The 16910-nt window shown below is 41.2% G+C and overlaps 1 protein-coding gene across 2 annotated transcripts; it reads left to right on the forward strand.

Moving 5' to 3' along the window:
• The first annotated feature begins 963 nt into the window (after positions 1 to 963).
• On the forward strand, positions 964 to 16144 carry OGFRL1 (opioid growth factor receptor like 1). Of its 2 annotated transcripts, none has more exons than XM_066253326.1 (7): positions 964 to 1354; positions 5464 to 5550; positions 5719 to 5800; positions 8973 to 9051; positions 9144 to 9210; positions 9318 to 9463; positions 13643 to 16144. In XM_066253326.1, the coding sequence occupies exons 1-7, from the start codon at positions 1094 to 1096 to the stop codon at positions 14304 to 14306; spliced, it is 1386 nt and encodes a 461-aa protein (XP_066109423.1). In that variant the 5' UTR covers positions 964 to 1093; the 3' UTR covers positions 14307 to 16144. The 2 variants fall into 2 exon arrangements, with proteins under 2 accessions (XP_066109423.1, XP_066109428.1); XM_066253331.1 differs by having other exon boundaries at positions 5722 to 5800.
• Positions 16145 to 16910: the final 766 nt, after the last annotated feature.

The following is a 16910-nucleotide window of genomic DNA, read 5'->3' on the forward strand; positions in this document are numbered from 1 at the left end:
CAAGTTCTGCACATACAGACATAGCTGCCTTCGACAGTTTCCTTCTTAGGTCATAATACAAAGTTCACAGTAGTCACTCTTCTCTGGGCCACTTATTCAATCATGCTGTTTCATCTTGAAGTACTTCTATAACAGATACCTCCAACCGACTCCTCACTTTTCATATAGAGAACATTAACTGGGCCAAGGATTCTGAGTCTTCCTTCTACTCAGAGTGCCAAACTAGTGCGGGTATTAGTAAAACTGTCCACAGTTCAATATGAAAGTCTAGTTGTTATTGCGTCTTTTGTTTTGAGAGACCTTTGCTCACTAGACGAGGTGTCAGAAAGCTTTATTTACAGCACAGAAACTCCAGGTGGCTGCCCTAAATACAGTCTTCATAGCTTGGGTTTTCTGCTTATATGGTGCCCGGTCACCAATAGCTTTTGTCGTCTTCTGCTGCAGCTAATTTATCTTCCTCCTGGGCCAGCAGGGAGAAAGAGCGGTGTGGACAGGACTTGCCTGAGGACGGTGGATACCTCCTTGACACCGGGTCCATCCCAGCCCGCCCTCCCGGAGCTGGGCGAGCTCACTCACTCCTCCCGCTCAGTGGGAAGGAGCCCCAGCCAGTGCTCTCTGCCCGGGGGTGGGAGTGGGGGAGGATGGGGCTGGATAGGCAGCCGGCCCCGATCCACCCCAGGGGACCGCAGAGGCCGAATGAGGGCAGGCCTTCCGGAAGGGAACAGTGGACAGTGAGGTGTGTCCGCGGAGCCGCGGGCGGCGGCGCTCAGGCCGGGCGTGGGCAGGCCGCTCCCCCGGGCTCCGGCCCAAGGGGAGGAGGAGGAACCAGATGGGCGGGTTCAACCGTTGGCGGCGGCGGTCCCGGGGCCGGCGGCTCCTCCCCGCGAGTGTGCCTGTCCGCCGCTCGCCGCGCTGAGGCAGTGCGGCGGCGCCCGCCGAGGCTGCCGCCCAGCGCCCTCGCGGCGGCCCTGCCCCGGCCCCAGCGCTGCGGCAGCCCGCGCCCGCCCGCGCCCGCAGCCCCCGGCCCGCGCCCGCAGCCCCCGGCCCGCGTCCGCAGCCCCCAGCCCGCGCCCAGCCCGCAGCCGCCTCTTCAATGGGCAACCTGCTTGGCGGGGTCAGCTTCCGCGAGCCCACCACTGTGGAGGATTGCGACTCCACCTGGCAGACGGACTCGGAGCCCGAGCCCGAGCCCGAGCCCGAGGAGCCGGAGCCGGGGCCGGGGCCGGGCGGCGGCGGCGGCGAGGGCCCGGGGCAGGAGCCCGAGCAGCCCGCGGAGCCCCCGGAGCGAGCCGGCGGGCGGCCCCGCGCCAGTCCCGCGCCGGCCGAGGACGCCGAGGCGGCGGGCGCCGAGCAGGTACGCGGCCCCAGGGTGGCCTCGGGCTGGGCCGGGCGCCCGAGCCCCGGCGCCGGGAGGAAGGACGCCGCCGGCGAGAGGAGCGAGCGCCGGGCTGCCCCCGCGCGGAGGGTAGGGGCGCCGGGCGGCTGCTGGTCCTTCGCGGCCAGACCCCTGGGTGTCACCGGCCGCTCTGCTGCCCCGCGGACGGGGGCCTGCGGGGCCGGTGGCGCCGCGGCTGATCGCTGCCGACCTGGGGCCTGATCGCAGGCGCGACGAGGAAGTACCTCAAGGCAGAACCTAACTTGAATGGGTGTTTTCTTTGCCTCTGCGGCGCAGCTGGGTGGTACGAAGTAGGTGGGAGGAACCTGTCTAAAAATAGAGGCTGTGGAAACCGGTCTGGCGCGTGTTACTGGTGAAAATTACCCAGAATAAGGGGGAGCGCCGCTGACCCGGAGCGAGCACTCGCCCCTCCGGGGAAGTCTGCAGCCGCCAAAAGTGCTGCGGAAGGTCCCCAGCCGAAGTTCAAACGCCACAGCTTTTACCCCAAGTAAGGTCTTTCAACCGAGTTCAGGGCACTCTTCAACAATCTTGTTTCACGCAGAGGACTTGTTGATCCAACAGTGCTCAAATCATTTGCCTAACACAATTTGGAAGAGAGGTTAGTAAGGAGATAAATATCCCTTGTAACCTCTGATGGAACTGAAAATAATTCAGAAAACTTGAAAAAGGAGGAACTGTCTAGCCAACCCTCCGAGGTGGTGTGCCTCGTGGAGGTATTTTAAGGCTCGTTTTTCTTCACTTTAAGAAAAGGCCTTAAAGGAGATTCTCAAGTGCTGTTGCCATACTGACGATGAAAACCTGGTTGGGGTAGGTCATGGGAGACTGGGAGGAGGAGGAGGAGGAGACCAGGAATATAAAGGCCCTCCTCTATGTCAGCTCTGGGAAAGAGAGCCAAAGTCACCTGTGAGCACAGGGTTCTCTGCTAGAGGAATAGCCCCCTAAATACATATTAAGGCAAAGGCTGTCTCCAACACCTGTTGATCGCCGCTGTTTAGAGTAGGAAACAGTAGGAAAGAAAGTCTTAGTGCAGGCTCTATGGTAAACACGTTATTTCAATCAACTGCAATTTTGGGGGTGGGGTGGGAGTTGCTGTTTTTAATCCCCATTTTAAAGAAAACTGAGGCCTAGAGAAAAGCTTGCTCAGGATGATCTAGAGAGAACGGTGCAAACCCAAGTATATCTATCCCCAACATCATAATCTTGAAGCTGTTGGAATTGTGACTATTGCTCTGCTCTTTGTGTTCGGGTTTGCTGCAGGTCATTTTGCATTGCGAGTTCAACACCATGAGAGTATTAGACGCTGTATTATTCTGTGTTCTTCCCTTCCATTTGTCTCCCAATTAAGTAACCTTCTAAAGAAGTTTGAGTTATCAAAACACACCAGCTCAGATTCAATCCAGCGAACCAGGCCCATCTGAATAAACCAATTTGATAATTCATGTTTCAGTCCGTTAATGTCAACCGCAGTACATGGTAGACCATATCAGCCCTCCCTTTTTTCCTTTAATGATTAATTTTTCTTGTTGGTATCACTACCTAACTTCTACGTTTTAATTTTGCTTTTTGACTATCAACCTCATTTGTTCCCTACTCCACACAGTCAATTCATTTACAAGCACTACTGGAGCCACCTTAAAAGTCTGTCTCAGACTACTTCTCACCACCTTCCAGTCCGAGTGAATATTTGACAAATGATGGTGCTATTAATTCAGATGAGGAAGTCTAGGGAGGAAGTAGCTTCAGAGGTTAAATCAAGAATTCTCTTGAGTTTGATACCTTATTGGAAGTCCAAGTTGAGTAGTTAATTCTATCTGTGAGTGGAACCTCAGTTCAGGACTGGAGTCCTCAGCATATAAGATTGGTGGTAGTTAAAATCATGAGATGATTAAATCAAGGAGTGATGAAGAATGAGAACTAAGGAATGGGCACACCTCAGAGCAGCATGTGAAGAGGAGGCGGAGCCAAGAGGAGCTGATGGGGAGGAGGAGTGAACAATGAGGTAGGAGGAAAACCAGGGTAGGTGTGGTATCTGACAGTGTTTGAGGAAGGAGTAGGGCATTCACTGGCCCAATGCTGCTGAAAAGTCCCCTGAGTTGAGCACTGAGAAATTGTTGGGTAAGATGGAGATTCGTTGGTGACATTCTCAAGTGCTGTTGCCATTCTGAGGATGAAATCCTGGTTGGGGTAGGTCATGGGAGAATGGGAGGAGGAGGAGACAAGGAATATGAACAACTCTGGTGTCTGTTTTACTTATAAAAGGGAGCAGAGCTATGGATCTGTAATTGAGGGGGGACTTGGGAGAAGGAAGTTTGTGTATGTTTAGGATTAGGGATGCTACAGCATGTTTGCTGAGGAGAATGAGTCAGAAGAGAGAGATTTTGATGATATAGGAAATAGGAAAAATATGTTAAGGAACAGAATCCTTCCCTGGGCAGGTGAAAAAGGGATGGAATAGAGAGTGCCAAAGGTACATTTAGAAGTTGGAGGAGGCAGTCGTTCTTTTGGTAATCGGGGGCATTAGGTAGCGCATGAATTGTTACTTTCATTTCACAGATAATAAAACTAAGATTCAGTTAAGTGATCTGCTTAAGGCCTCACACATAAGTAGCAGAATTGAGACTCAGCCCAGGTTTTCTGCTTCCAAGTAGTGACCTTTTACTTTTAGTGGAGCTGCCATGGATTTCTACCTAAGTAGTTGAACTTGGAGCCCAAAACATGAGATTCTAGTTCCTTCACTATCATTGAGCTCTGAGTCTTGTTCAGCTTCTCTAAGCCTGTGTTACCTTGTTTCTGAGATGGAGACGCTAAAACTGCCAGCCAGGTGTGTTAGAAGAATCAAATGAAATATTATACATGTAAATGCTTTGTAAATGGAAAAGTGCTTCCTATACAAGTGTAGGATGATGATTCATGTGGTTATAGCTCAGGCTAAATAGATCAGAAACTTGCTAGGCAGAGCTATTTTGAAGCGTGGCAAGGACCGGAATTTAAGGTTTATCTTGCTTATGTAACATGACAGAGTAGCTAATGTTAAACATCAGAGAACGTGGTCTTAAAAGTATCTCTAAACTTGTAGTAATAGTGAGAATCACAGCACTTCAACAATGTGCAAAACTTGTTTAGAAGATGCCATTCTATCAACACAGATGTGGGTAGGGGATAATGAGAAACGGATTGGGGCAAAGCTCGTAATGAATGTTGAGATCTAACTTTGTCTTCTATTTTAGTATTGTCATCAGCCTCATTGTTCTGGCGGACACTGAATACGCAGCACTGTCTTATCCATTATCGTACTATGTTTAGTTTACATGTAGAATGTAAATTGATTGCATTGACCTACATCTTATATTTTAAAATGTATTTCATGATGGTGGGAATCTTCTTTCGAACATAAATAGTATGCCACATAAGTCTCACTACAATCTAAAGTTTATTCCATTTGAGAGCTGCTTTTCATTTCTTTGTGTTTTTGTTATTATATTGTATTATCACTGAATTAATGAATTAGTCATGCCATTGTGTATTTGTTATAGTGCTACGAAGAATGGAGTTTAGAAAACTGTTTATTTTGTTTTAAAAGCCCCTTTTTATTACATAAATATTACTTGATTTCCAAATGCAGCTAAATATTGCAAAAGTAATGTCAAATTTCTATGTTGAATTTTTATCTTATTCTTTTTTAGTATTATATATTATAAAATAAGTTTGGTCACAGAATCACTTGTGTAATCTATGGTAAAATATATGTCTTAAATTCATATCAAGTTCTGTTTCTGATATTGATCCAGAACGCTTCGCCCCTCTACACTTGTGGTAAATAACAAAGCTTTTATTTAGTAAAACACCTTGGGACAAATGTTGTTGTTCAAATTAGGAAGACAGAATGCCAACAAATGTTGTCAGTAAGCATTATTAAAAGGACATTTATAATGTTTTCAATAATCTGGACAGCTCGACACTCTTTAGGCTTTCTTTATGGATGTTCATTGTTTTAAGTCTGTTCTGGAAATTTCTCACTGAAATGATCTTACCTCAACATGTGAATGGAATTTCATTTTGTGTTTTAGGGTGCCGATTCCACTGAAGCAGCTGCCAAACCAAAGAGAAGTTTTTATGCTGCGAGGGATTTGTACAAATACCGGCATCAGTACCCAGTAAGGTTTAGAATGTTGTGGTTTTTTTCTCTAAAATGAATGTAAAATATTTCCTTTCTGTTTTTCTTATTTTGTGCTGCCAGTGAGCAAACGCACAAGAAGGGTCTTCGTGCTTTTTTTTTTTTTTGTATGTCCATAAGCTGGAGATTGACTTATTTTTTCCTTTAGCAGAACTTTAAAGATATCCGATATCAAAATGACTTGAGCAATCTTCGCTTTTATAAGAATAAAATTCCATTTAAGCCAGATGGTGAGTAATCTGCTACCTCGGTAAAATGCAAAGTGTAAATAATAAGTACACCTCGTTTATTCTTTGTTTATTCCATAGTCAGTACATTCTCAATGCATTTGTTCATCGATTGATTTACTTTGCTATGCAGTCTAATGTGTCCCCAAAGTCATAGACCCTGGAGTTGTGAGCACCACTTGGCAAATTCTGGAGGCATAGTGCAGAATAGCAATACCCTCCCCACCCCTGTCTACAGTGTCTATTTGAAAGGTAGTGGGGGCCATTATTGTGAGTGGAAAGGAGGGGGCAGTTTTAAAACCACAGAAAATTAGATTATTAAAGACACTAGAGATCAAATTCAGCTTTCTTGTTTTAAATCTAAGGTCCCTAGGCCTTACATCTTGAATGGCTGATGTGTTGGGTCACTCAGTTGTAGAGTTGGGTCTAGGTTCCAGAGTATTTTTTTTTTGCTAAGTCATAACTGAAAATTACTTAGACCAGTGGTCCCCAACCGTTTTTGGGCCACGGACCGGTTTAATGTCAGAAAATATTTTCACGGACCGGCCTTTAGGGTGGGACAGATAAATGTATCACGTGACCAAGACAAGCGTCAAGAGTGAGTCTTAGACGGATGTAACAGAGGGAATCTGGTCATTTTTTAAAAATAAAACATCGTTCAGACTTAAATATAAATAAAGCGGAAATAATGTAAATATCTAAAACTTCACATTGCTGAAGTGGCTAGATTCACTTGTCTTTAGTTTTCTGGTGTCCCAAAAGTCTGCTCTGATTTGGAAGGAAGTCTCTGGAGAAAAAATGTTCTGTTGTATTTATTCATTATATAAAACACTGTTTTATTTACTAATTGAAATAATATTAATTAAATTTATTCTTTCTCAGCGGACCGGTACCAAATGGCCCTCGGACCGTCCCGGTCTGTGGCCCCCGGGGGTTGGGGACCACTGACTTAGACCATAATTGAAAAGTGATGTTTATATTAGAATTATCTTTCCTGTAGACTTTCAGATTCAGGAGGCAGGGAGCTATAGCAGTCCTAGTTCAGTGTTCCAGTATCCTGGGAAAAGGAACTACATACAGCAGCTCTCCATTCAACTCAGCCAAGTACACTTGCCTCCTCCTTCAGGACTCCACAGTTGCCCTCCTAGGTCTTTTCTAAACCTTCTGTCAGAGGATGCAGCCACTATGGTAGTATGCACATTTCACTGAGGCACCATGCTATGATTCATGGTAGGCTCCTCATTTTATCCAGGTCACACCAGCCAAGCTGGCTTCTCTAGGAACTGAGCCAAAACCACAGCATTGTGAGTCAGGAACGAGGGTCACGGATTGCAAAGCTTTCCAAGTGGCAGGACCCTGCCGTCTTGTCAGTTAACTGGAGGAAGGATAGCTAAGGGCTGGTGGAGTGTTTGGAGGAGGAATTCCTGTTCTGTGCCCTGAGAAACACACCAGTGGGGAGGTAGGACTTCACATTGCTGAAGCGGCTAGATTCACTCGTCTTTAGTTTTCTGGTGTCCCAGAAGTCTGCTCTGATTTGGAAGGAAGCCTCTGGAGAAAAAATGTTCTGTTGTATTTATTCATTATATAAAACACTGTTTTATTTACTAATTGAAATAATATTAATTAAATTATTAGTTGTGTGTTTTTTTTAATGAGAGGAGGGGAGATAGTGAGACAGACTCCCACCTGCACCCCAGTCGGGATCCATCTGGCAACCCCTGTCTGGGGCCCCTGCTCAAATCAACCAAGCTATCCTCGGACCTGAGGCCAACGCTCAGACCAGGCAAGCTATCCTCAGCCCCTGGGTAGAGGCTTGGACCAACCAAGCCACTGGCTGAGAGAGAGGAAGAGAGAGAAAAGAGGGGAGAGGGAGGGGAAGGAAAGCAGATGGTTGCTTCTCTTGTGTGCCCTGACCCAGAAATCAAACCCAGGATGTCCATATGCCAGGATGTGCCAGGGCCCTCTATCCACTGAGCCAACCAGCCAGGGCTATCATTTATTTATTTATTTATTTATTTAGCATACACATGTGCGTGAGAGAGACACATACACAGACAGCCAGGAAGGGAGGGAGATGAGAAGCATTAAGTCACAGTTGCGGCACCTTAGTTGTTCATTGATTGCATTCTCATATGTGCTCATTCTCCAGCCGAGCCAGTAATCCCTTGTTCAAGTCAGTGACCTTGGGCTCAAGCCAGCGACCTTGGGCTTAAGCCAGTGACCATGGGATCATGTCATTGATCCCACGCTTAAGCCGACAATCTCATGTTCTAGCTGGTGAGCGTACACTCAAGCCAGTGACCTCAGGGTTTCAAACCTGAGACCTCAGCATCCCGGGTTGACACTACCCACCGCGCCACCATTGGTCAGGCTATAAATTCTTATAGGGGAACAATAGAATGTGGTAAAGAGGGCTTACTCTTTGAAACTAGAAAGATCTGCGTTTTATTTCTACATTTTTTCTTGTATTTTTGTGTGACTTTGAATAAATCACGCAACTTCCTCTTAGTAAAATGGAGGTAATAACACTAATTTGGGAGAAATCAGTGAAGATTAAGGTGGATGATGTATGCTATATTAATATGGACCCAACATATGGTAGGTACTCAAAAACTTTTTCTTTCATTTTTTAATTCCTCTTCTTCCTTCTCTCCTTCTCTTTCTCTTCTCTCATTTCTTTCTTTTTTCCTGAGATTTATTTCAAATTGATCCTATTTAGTGTTTAAAGAACTCAATGACCCTTTAGGGCCAGGACTGGTACAGGGCCAGATAGTAAATATTTTCAGCTTTGTGGGCTATATGGTCTCTGTTGCAGCTACTAAACTCTGCTATTTTAGTATAAAATACATAAATGAATTTTATACATTTGTGCATGGGTGTGTTCCAGTAAAACTTTATTTATCAAACAGATGTCAGACTGTAGTTTGTCAACCACTGCTTAAGAGTTATGCTGTTCAATAGAACTTTCTGCAATTTGAGGTATCCAGTTTCTTTAATGAGATTTATTATATAACTCAGTATATATCATAGGGAATTCATCTTTTAAAAACTTTATTGTTGTGTGCCGTTATTAATCTTGAAAAACTTTTATTAGAAAGCTTAAGTGATTAAATCTTAAAATGCCTTCAACAATGTTTTAAATGTCTGATTCATTTTCTGAATTTTTACTGTTTAGGTGTTTACATTGAAGAAGTCCTAAATAAGTGGAAAGGAGATTATGAAAAACTGGAGCATAACCACACTTACATTCAGTGGTCAGTTATACAATATCTCTTGAACCCTGTCCTATTTAATCATGTGTGCTTTCCAGATGTTAATGTCAAAATATTGTTTTTCTAAAATATAGGCTTTTTCCTCTGAGAGAACAAGGCTTGAACTTTTATGCTAAAGAACTAACTACATATGAAATTGAGGTAATGCAAGCTCATTTTATTTTATATGATATGGCCAAAAAATATATACTTCTTTTATTGGCCTGGTTACTACTGAATCATTGCAGCTGACTCTTTCTTTTCATTAGGAATTCAAAAAAACAAAAGAAGCAATTAGAAGATTTCTCCTGGCTTATAAAATGATGCTAGAATTTTTTGGAATAAAACTGATTGATAAAACTGGGAATGTGGCTCGGGCTGTTAACTGGCAGGAAAGGTTCCAGCATCTGAATGAGTAAGTACAGCCCCTGCCGTCTGCGCGGGGGAGGGTGTCAGCGTGTTCCCGTCCCGCGGTTGGAATTCTCCGTGGGACAGGGAAACAGCCAGTAGACGGATCCAGGAATTGGAATTCAGAAGCTAGTCCGAAATGCATTTCATTCCCTGTTCTAGATTATGAAACAAAACAACAAAAAAGAATGAAATTCCAAGTAGAAATATGGCTGTTTAGCCTCGGAGCTCGTTTCCCCGTGGGCTCTCCGCTGCCCACGGCCAGGGCGGCCTCCTCCCCTTTTCAGGCCACGTGCCTTGGCGTTTATATTGTTTGTGCACCGTTTTCCGAATCCCTCTGCTCGCTTGTAAGCTTCTCATGGCCTCGTCTGTCCCTGAAGCGTGGTGCCTTCTTAGATTAAATCCATGAATTAAGCCTATGACATAAAAATTGTTTTATAAGACTGAGATATTCTTATACATTTTACTAAAAAAGAGGAAAAATTAGAAAGTTTTCTATTTAGGACCAAAAGGCCATTTTTGGTTAATAACTCTCAAAACCTATGAAAGAAATTGTAACAGTTTATTTGGAATTGATTTGCTGTATTCTTTTGCTTAGATACTTATAACTTTCATTAATACTTATAGTACCCAGTGTTTATTTTTTCTTATTATTTTCTTTACATGTAAACTGGCTATTTTTCCTTTTTTAATTATAGGTGACTTATGAGTGCTGAACTCGAAAACCAACAGTTTTAAAGCATGTTATAATTAGCTGACCTGGGCAAGTGCTAAGAGAAAAAAATTAAAACTACCTAGGAAATTTTTCTTTGTCCAAAACAAATCAGAATTTTGTGCATCAAATTAACTAAAATTTTTTTGTCCTTCTAAACCTTTATCTTGCTTTAGTAAAATAAGTATTAATTAATGTTTAAGCCTTTCTTTTACTTTTATTAGTTATAATCAACACTATTAACATGGTGGCTTGTACTAAAATACTGAAGATATGGGCAGAAACGCATTGTGATCCTGATTAGAAGATCCGTTAACTCATAAGTCAAGTTAAATTTGATTTAAATAGGGCACTCAAAGCAGAGTATATAAACTGGGCAATGCCGGTAGCTGTCTCTGGACAGTTTCTTATGTCATACTGTCAAAGCTGTGTGCAAGTAGCGTGTTGACCTGAAGGATGGCAGAAGTCGGTCTTTGGAGAGGACTGGGTAGTACTTCATCTTTCATATACTCATGTTTATTGTTTCAGAGAATCTCTGTTCTTGGTTGGAATAGCAATCTTGTTTAGCTAATGTTTGTTGAATGAATAAATGATGAGCATATGTTTGTCACCTTATCCCCATTGGTGTTATATTGTCAGATCCTCTAATTGGTATCTGGAAATAGGGCCCTTCTCAAGGTTTTGGTTAGATAACCTCCTGGGTTGAGTCAGGGGAGGGGAGTCTGACCTCCCTGTCATGTCTCCCCCTCCGCCTCCTTCAGCTTCCTCACTTTCCACCACCCACTGTCTCTCTCTTACCTTTCCCAGGTTATTGCATAGAGCTTTTTCAGCTGTGAATTAACTGCCTTAGCAAATCTTCTAGAAAAACAACTTTTCTTTAGGTTCAGTTGCCAAAAAACTGTATTGACTAGATTGGACAAATTATAGGGGATTATAAGAAGACTTCTATTCCATTTTTCCCCCCTTCTGTTGGGTTCTTTTCTGATTCATCCTTCAATGTCATAACTTATTTGTGTTTTAATTTGTATGACATCTTGAGTTTCTAAGAATTGGTTAAGGAACTTACATATTTAAAGTAGCCCAGCAGACAAAAAATGTTGAATGAAAGTGGAATGAAATAATGTTCAATGAACAAATGGCCCATGGCTAAAAGAGGTGAAATACTTTCAAACATGACAGAATAGATATATAAACCAATCACTAAGATGTGTTTGAAGTCGTATTGTAGACTCTGAAATCTCTGACTTTTATTGTCTATCTTCAGGTTCTTGCCTTTTGTGTATTCTCTCTTCATCGACTTGGTCTTCCTGACGACTTTAGCCCTTACCTCTGTCTGGAAGCCTAGCTTCTCTTGTTATCTGCTGTATAACCCCAAAGACTGCTTTGGGATTAAGGAGGGTTTTAGCTGCTCTTCTGCCTTCCATTTTGTCTTTATTTGTGACATTTATTTCAAATCGTATTTGAAACATCCAACTTCTTTCTTCTATATATTTTTCCCATAATCCTGATCTTTATTCTCTTCAACCCAAGTTTTGGTCCTTTTTAATTTTTACTTAAATATTTTTAATTGGAGAATGTATAACTATAGATAAATGTATACAGAATGTTTATTTTGGCCTTTTATCTTGGATTGGGTATGTGAAATTGAGCTGGTTGCAAATATAGTAAACTTTGTTGTGCTATGTAACTCCTCATTGGGATTTAAAAAATATATTCTTTCACTTTTCCCTACTTCTCATCATTATAGACTTATGAGGCAGATGTTGCCCCAGAGTTTTATCACTTAAATTGTGAGTATGCAGAATTTATATTAACCTAGCAACCAAGCCACCTGCCATTAAAGGGACATTGTCTTAACTTCACCTGAATTTGTGTCTCAAAATACCCCTAATTTCTAATTATTAAAAAGTACAGATTCATAAGACTGAAATATATCTGTGCTATGTTTTACCCTTTGAATCTTCAAAGAATTGAATATTAAGATAATATTTTTTTGGTAAACATCCCGGAGGATGGTGACAGTTAAAACTGCCCAAATCCTTAAGGCTTTTGTTTTGTCCAAACAAACTCTCTTATTAAAATATGAGACCATGGAACCACTCTCTTGTTTCCCTCAAATAATTCAATATCATCCTTCTCCATTCTTCCCGAATAAGTCACTAGTTACTCCTAAGTGAAATACTCCAAGCACTTTTGGAAGCCAGGACAGGTATATGCCATGCTTGTGTAAAGTGTAGTGTCTGAGGTATAAAAGATGTTATAGGAAGTTAGAAATCAGTGATAGTTATGGTTGTGTTGCAGTATTGGGTAAACAAGTAACTGGGTTGTTGATGACAACACATGATTAATGGATGTACAGTAGTTGAAGATTCCTTTAGGATGCAGCCAGCCATGTGTAATGAGGCAACTATTGGGCTGAGTGAAGTGGGGAGGTAGATTATGAATTGTGATAAAGTAGGATTGGGAAGCATTCATGGTCGTGGCCTTAATACTGGGACAGGAAAAAGTTGACAGTGCAACCTGAGGAAAATGACATCTTCAGAGTCAGTGTCATTGGTAGGAAAATTTAAAATTCTCTGCTAGGGAGAGAGGAGGAGCGAGAGGCCAGAGATGGAAGAGAATTAAGTTATTAAGGTAGGATAGGTACAAATATGGTGGTTCTTAATACCGAATCTTTAAATAATAATAATAATATTAATATTAAATAGTATCTGTTATTTATTATCACATGGCCTGTATATTTATCAGCTCATCTGATTCTTACAACAGCCCAGTGAAGTCCAGCAAATGAGGGTAGAGGATCGGAGCCCTAGCGAGTCATCGTCGTCTGACATAGCTGTGAGTGGCAGAGCCAGGGTGTGAGCTCAGGTCTCACTCCGCAGCCCATGCTCTTGAATGTTAAAGTATGCTCCGCTAAATAAGTCAGTGTGGCATCTTTTGTCAGAATTGTTATAGCAAGGGAGACTGGTTTTTTGTGGCTTTTCTTAGGAGCTGGCTAATATGGTAGATTTTGCTGACCAGTTGATACTGCAAATGATACCTTTCAGTTAATAGCTCATATTGTGTGTAAGTTCAGTACTGGTTACACTGCTGTTGTTGAAAATAAATAACTCTAGTAGGTCACTCATCCTCACTGAACTTAAGAAAGAAACAATTCAACATCAGTGGGAATAAATTTTAATCTAAATATTTTTCAAATTTGAAGATTGAACTTAAGAAACAAGAAGAATGTATATTGTGTGTTTGAGTTTCACATGATTGACCTTACAGTGAGGAATAGGGGTTCAATGCCTTCTAATTTATTTTTCTTATTGGGTGTCTCTAATGACTTTTAGTAAAGTCATTACGAGGCTTATTTCCATGTTTTACTGTTCCATAAAAAATGTTTTCCCAGTCAGTTTTATTCTGCCTCCCTCCCCCTGGTCCCCTCCCCCTTGCCCCCCCCCCCTCATTTTATTCAATCCTCTCTTCCAGGTCCCAGCACAACTACTTAAGAATCACCCGTATTCTTAAAAGCCTCGGTGAGCTTGGATATGAAAGTTTTAAATCTCCTCTTGTAAAATTTATTCTTCACGAAGCTCTTGTGGAAAATACTATTCCCAACATAAAACAGAGCGCGCTGGAGTATTTTGTTTATACAATTAGAGACAGGAGAGAAAGGAGAAAGCTCCTACGGTTCGCCCAGAAACATTACACGCCCTCAGAGAATTTCATCTGGGGACCTCCGAGGAAGGAAGAGTCAGAAGGAAGCAAAGCCCAGAAAATGCCCGCCCCGCCCGCCTCCGGTCCTAACAGTCAGACTTCTATGCACAAAAAATCGAAGGACTCCAAAAATTCCTCCTCAGTTGCTCATGTAAACAGCAAAACAGCTGAAGAAAAAAAAGGAGCATCTGGAGAGCCTGGAGAAGAGACAGACAGGCCCAGCACAGAGCCCAGCAGGGAGGCTGCCAGGCCCAGGAACCCGGAGAAGGATGGGAATGCCGACAATTCAGATTCTCCACCGGAAAAAACAACAGACGCTGCCGCAGAGAAAAAAAGTGCATCACCTCCTGAAAAAGATGCAGAAGGTGAAAATCATAACAAAGACTGTGAAAATTCTGGAAGTACAGGTTCCCAGGACGATGTACGATCAGAGTGAGTTATCAGAACCCCATGAGCAGTTTAGGTAAGGGAGGTGAAAAGCGCTATATATAATAGTTTATCCTGAGGAACGCAGGTCGCATTGCACATTGTAGCCAGCTGTTGGTGAATTATGTTGAAAGCTTTTTGTTGTTTTCTATCTCGGATGACAGTAGGTTTAATACGGTGTTTTAAGACAAGACCCAATACATGAGTGTATTCTGTAACACTTCTAAGATACGAGTTTACAAACACTACTATATACAAATTCATGTGTCTGGAAACAATCCTGTAGTATTTGGGATATCAGATACATTCTTTTGAGAGGTGACAGTCTACCTGAAGAAAACCAGCAGGATAATTTCATCATGTTGCCACACCTTTGCTTGGTTTATGGGTTAATTTTTTTTAAGCTGGGAGACTGGTCTTCTCAAATGTATTCAGAAAGTAATCTGCATTCCTTCATTACAACACATAGATATGTTAATTTTAAACTTCTGATAGATGAAATGGTGTCCTTGTCCTCTCCCCAGCCCCATGTCAGCCCTGCTGTCTTTTCCTCGCTCCCTCCCTCCGCACCCCCCTCCTCCCACCCTCAGTCAGCCATCGTGTGTGTTTCTAGGTGCATCCGGATGAACTCCTATAATGAAATTTAAACGGATGGAACAGAGGGGGACTTTCAGCTGTATGATTTCGAGAATTTGCTTTGCTTAAAATAATAAAAATGCTTTTCTCTATTAAGTGCTTAAAATTTATTTTTTGATGCAAACATCCAAGAAAAGAATTTTGCCTTCTGTGGCTGTTCCATATAAATTCGGTGCTTGTTTCTGAATGTAAATGACTAAAGAATTAAAAATAAAAGGAAACTGGTTATTTTCAAATGCAAGCCTCTTGCACTAGCAACGAGGCAGTGGTCCCTGAAACCAGGAATATCTCAGTGTTATGTGGATTCTGAAATTAATAATATTGCTTAGTTCATAGTATGTCGTTTTAAAAAAGAATTACAATTTGAGTCATCTCTAAATTGTCAAACCTTGAAATTGAGAACAGTTGAAATTCCATATATTCAGTTTTAGTAAGCACTTAATGTATTAATATTGGTGAAGAGCAAATAATTTTATTTCGTGTAATATTTTAACTAATTAGGAAAAATCAGAAACACTGATGAGAAACAAAGTACGCATATAAGTACAGTTAAAGCAATGAATATATTTTTTTCACTTTATTTAGAAAAGAATGACTTTTGTATGTCTCTTAGGCTTTTAAGAAAAGTTATCACTTTTACCCCCGAGAATGTTTACTATGTCATCTTTTTTAATCACATCATATATCATCTTCAGTTACATTTATTGATCAGAGGATTTTAAGCAGAGCATTTCTAAAAATAAACACACCAAGAGTATGCCTTTAGAAATATGATTTTATTGCTTTGAAGTTTACATGAAATATCACAGTTGCTCAAACTTGACTTTTTTTTTATATGAATGTTAGTAACACTCATGTTGTATATCATTGCAATAAATATTGAACATTTATCCTTTTTGGTTCCAAAAATATACCAATTTTTGCTTTCTACTATTTTGTCGAGTGATCATTAGGATTTGGAGACACATGTCTGCTTTTGCATTTCATTTTTTTTTTTTACATGGACCCTCTAATATGGTGCTTGTTGTAGCATTGTTTCCATAGGAGTCAATAAACAGTTTTGTAGGGTTAGGTAGTGAGCATAAGTTGTCACATTGGGCTGAATTTTAAGAATACAATTAATTTAATTCAAAATATCTTAGCAATATTGCATACAAGATAAAGTGGTTAGACTGTTTTCTAAGTGCATAATGTTAAGAACTTGTGACCAGATATTAAGATAGTAAACAGTGGACAGATACTAAAATAAAAGAATCTCATCAGAATTACTTAGAAAGTGTAGTATATCAGAACACCTAAACATCAAAACATTTTATTCAAAATTTAACTTTTAAAATATTATTCCTAATTAGGGTTTTGATTGGATTGTGCCATTTAATTTGAGAATGTTTTGTCTCAAGGGAAAAACTGCCTGGCTTTCATTTAAAACTGGCTTTTCCCCACCATGTTATTTTTTAAATGCATATTCACATGTAACAGTATGATTCCTATATTTAATCCATAAGTAATTTATGAGAATTATTCAGTGGAGAACAAGGGAGAGGACATTATTTCTTTTGCAGATAAAAATTATGAGTGTCTGAATTTTTTTCTATTAAGAATACTTTGTACATTTAATAGTTTTTAAAATAAAATCTATAGATATATATTTATGTGTGTCTTAGATATGAAACAACCTCCTGGCTTTGACTCTGTTGTTTGGTATCTTTAAAAACTACCATATGCTTACAGAAATTTACTGAGAAGCTGTTATAAAAATGCAGTGAAGCATGGCCAAATAGCTAGAAACATTGTTGAATCTTTGCAAATATATAGACTTTATTATTGTACCATGGACTGTGAGGATACTAAATATTGGCTATTGATAAAATACTTGCATTTCATGGCAAATTGATGTTATAGCGCTTGGTTAGTCTAGTACGTTTCTAATATTTTGTGCTTTCATATCTCTTAGGGAGAAAATATATGTGAAAATATT

The sequence above is a fragment of the Saccopteryx bilineata genome, chromosome 1 (genome assembly GCF_036850765.1).
Source record: "Saccopteryx bilineata isolate mSacBil1 chromosome 1, mSacBil1_pri_phased_curated, whole genome shotgun sequence".
Lineage (NCBI taxonomy): Eukaryota > Metazoa > Chordata > Mammalia > Chiroptera > Emballonuridae > Saccopteryx > Saccopteryx bilineata.

What these genes read in the sequence shown, in the direction of transcription:
- OGFRL1 (XM_066253326.1), top strand. Translation starts at nt 1,094, where the DNA reads ATGGGCAACCTGCTTGGCGGGGTCAGCTTCCGCGAGCCCACCACTGTG. An exon ending in TAACTACATATGAAATTGAG is followed by an intron (nt 9,211 to 9,317) that starts GTAATGCAAGCT and finishes TCTTTTCATTAG; the next exon opens with GAATTCAAAAAAACAAAAGA. An exon ending in AGGTTCCAGCATCTGAATGA is followed by an intron (nt 9,464 to 13,642) that starts GTAAGTACAGCC and finishes CCTCTCTTCCAG; the next exon opens with GTCCCAGCACAACTACTTAA.